General features: G+C 54.9%; 1 protein-coding gene across 1 annotated transcript; it reads left to right on the top strand.

The window, feature by feature from the left end:
* Nucleotides 1-221: 221 nt before the first annotated feature.
* Nucleotides 222-890, top strand: CTRU02_200025 (uncharacterized protein; the record flags this gene model as incomplete). The annotated part of the gene is made up of 1 exon (XM_036723143.1): nucleotides 222-890. One exon carries the CDS (start codon nucleotides 222-224, stop codon nucleotides 888-890), a length of 669 nt encoding a protein of 222 aa, XP_036584932.1.
* Nucleotides 891-2,051: the final 1,161 nt, after the last annotated feature.

Raw genomic sequence — 2,051 nt, 5'->3', positions numbered from 1 at the left:
CTGCCTGCCCATTGCGCCTGAACCGCAGCCCAGGCTTGGTACGTACCTCGCAATCGTTAGCTTGCACCAAGCCTAGTCGATCCCACCATATCCTTCCTCCCTAACGACGCTGCCTACTATACCAACTGTTCTTACTCAACCATGCACTCCCGTTCCCATTTCCAATCACTTGCTTGTCCCCCGTCCTAAGCACACCACTGCCATGTTGCGTTTCGGCGGCAATGAAATCAACATTGCCTGGCCATGGACGGAGCAAGCTCGGATACCTCGCCGACCTCATCTATCCCGTCATCCGCAATCCGCCCTTCTACCCGGCCTTTCCATCCATCTCTTTTGCTACCCTGGGAGCAGGCTTCAATATCAAACCTGGGCCCAGCCTCGGATCTGGTGGACCTGGGTCATTAAGTCAGCGAGAGCAACGGAACCTCCGCAGTCTAACGGGGACGCTCAGGGCAAAACATATCGACTCGGCAGGCTTCAATTGCAATGGTAAACATGGGGGGAGCCGTCTGAACAAGCATCGGAAATCTGCAGCCAGCGCCTCCACCGCTTTACCAAGAGTTACTGTGTTCGCAGCCAATGCCAATGCGAGTGCCTCACCGCGTCCATGCTATTGGTTCTCGGCTCCTGCCCCTCCTCCTCTTCTTCGCCTCAACCTGCCTATCAGAGTTGCTATGCACACTTCGACACATTCGACCATCGTCTCGCCTGAACCATCTCAAGCACGGCAGGTCCGTTGTCCAGCAACAACAACAACCGCAGCAGCAATGACGGACACTCTTCATTACACACCGCTTATGATCGGTCTACACATGAGTTTGTTTTCGGTAACCTGTTGCGAAAGCTCGAGGGAAGCATCGTGGAATATCGGCAGACTGGGACATATGTGACCAAAGGTGTCAAGCCCAACGGGCGGTGGAAATCACATGTCCCCTAGATGCTGCTGCTCACCCAGATTTTGTGCTCTGTGGCCCACTTGCAAGTACCATGCCGGCGGCAGAGGAGGCGCAGAGGGCAGGAAACAATCAAGAAACAGGAACCGAGCACCTTAGGGCAAAGATGAGGAGAACCAGCTGAGCCGGCCTCACTTCATGCCGTTCTCCTGTCTGTCTACAATTGCTCTTCCTCGCTCGTCCTTGCTCACTCGTTGTCTCGGCATGTCAATGTCCCGTCGTCATCCAAACGCTCACCGCACTCGGAACTGGTCCAAATCGAGCTTAGTTTGAAGGAGTGATAGAGATAAGGGGGGTGAGGGCAGAGTCGTGTAGGTCAAACTCGGACTGGGAAAACAGAGAAGTGATCTTCATGTCGTACGCAGTACTAAGGCGAGTTTTGCAACTGGTGGTGACTCGTTATCGTGTTGTACGAGTGATAGCAAGAGCCTCCCCTCCAGGACGATTTCTCGCTGATACTCAACTAGAAGGGCGCGGGCGTAGGCGTGGGCGCGGGCGCGGTCTTTCTGTTGTAGTATAACGAAACCTGAGGCGGGGTCCAATCGTCAGGCGCGCAACGCCAAAACGGGGGGGAGGGGCACACGAGCGCACAAACGGACAGGGGCCACGTCCATCCCGCCGTTTTTTGAGATCCTGTCGAAAAAGGCAAGAAAAAGGGTCTCCCCTGTCCTGGCGTCGCTGCACGGTCGATCACCACATGCTTACAGGGATTCTACCTTTCAGGGTCTTGGCTGACGGTTTGACCAGCAGAAAACAACACCTCGGGCAGGGGAGGGGTTTGCACTAGTGAGAAGCAGTTGCCGGAGTTTCTAAGGGGGTGGGGTGCGTAAAGTACAGGTACGTACCGAAAATTTCATGGGGCCTGTACCTTGCCCAAAACTGAAGCTGAAGTGTATTGAAATGGTTAGCATTGGAGGCTGATGGCCGCACCTGGTGCCAGGCGAAAGCCGGACGCGCCCACCAGTGCCAGGGCTGACAATTGAAAATATGGGGAATATGAGCTCAGGTGGGGCATATCGGATTGGTGAGAACGTATCCGTACCTCAGGCACAAGATGAAGTGCAGACAGACAGACGTGCAGGCAATTACTGGTTCGCA

The sequence above is a fragment of the Colletotrichum truncatum genome, assembly GCF_014235925.2.
Source record: "Colletotrichum truncatum strain CMES1059 chromosome Unknown Contig_0001, whole genome shotgun sequence".
In the NCBI taxonomy this organism is placed as follows: domain Eukaryota; kingdom Fungi; phylum Ascomycota; class Sordariomycetes; order Glomerellales; family Glomerellaceae; genus Colletotrichum; species Colletotrichum truncatum.
The sequence above is the reverse complement of the archived record's forward strand: the minus strand, read 5'-3'. Positions and strand labels throughout refer to the sequence as shown.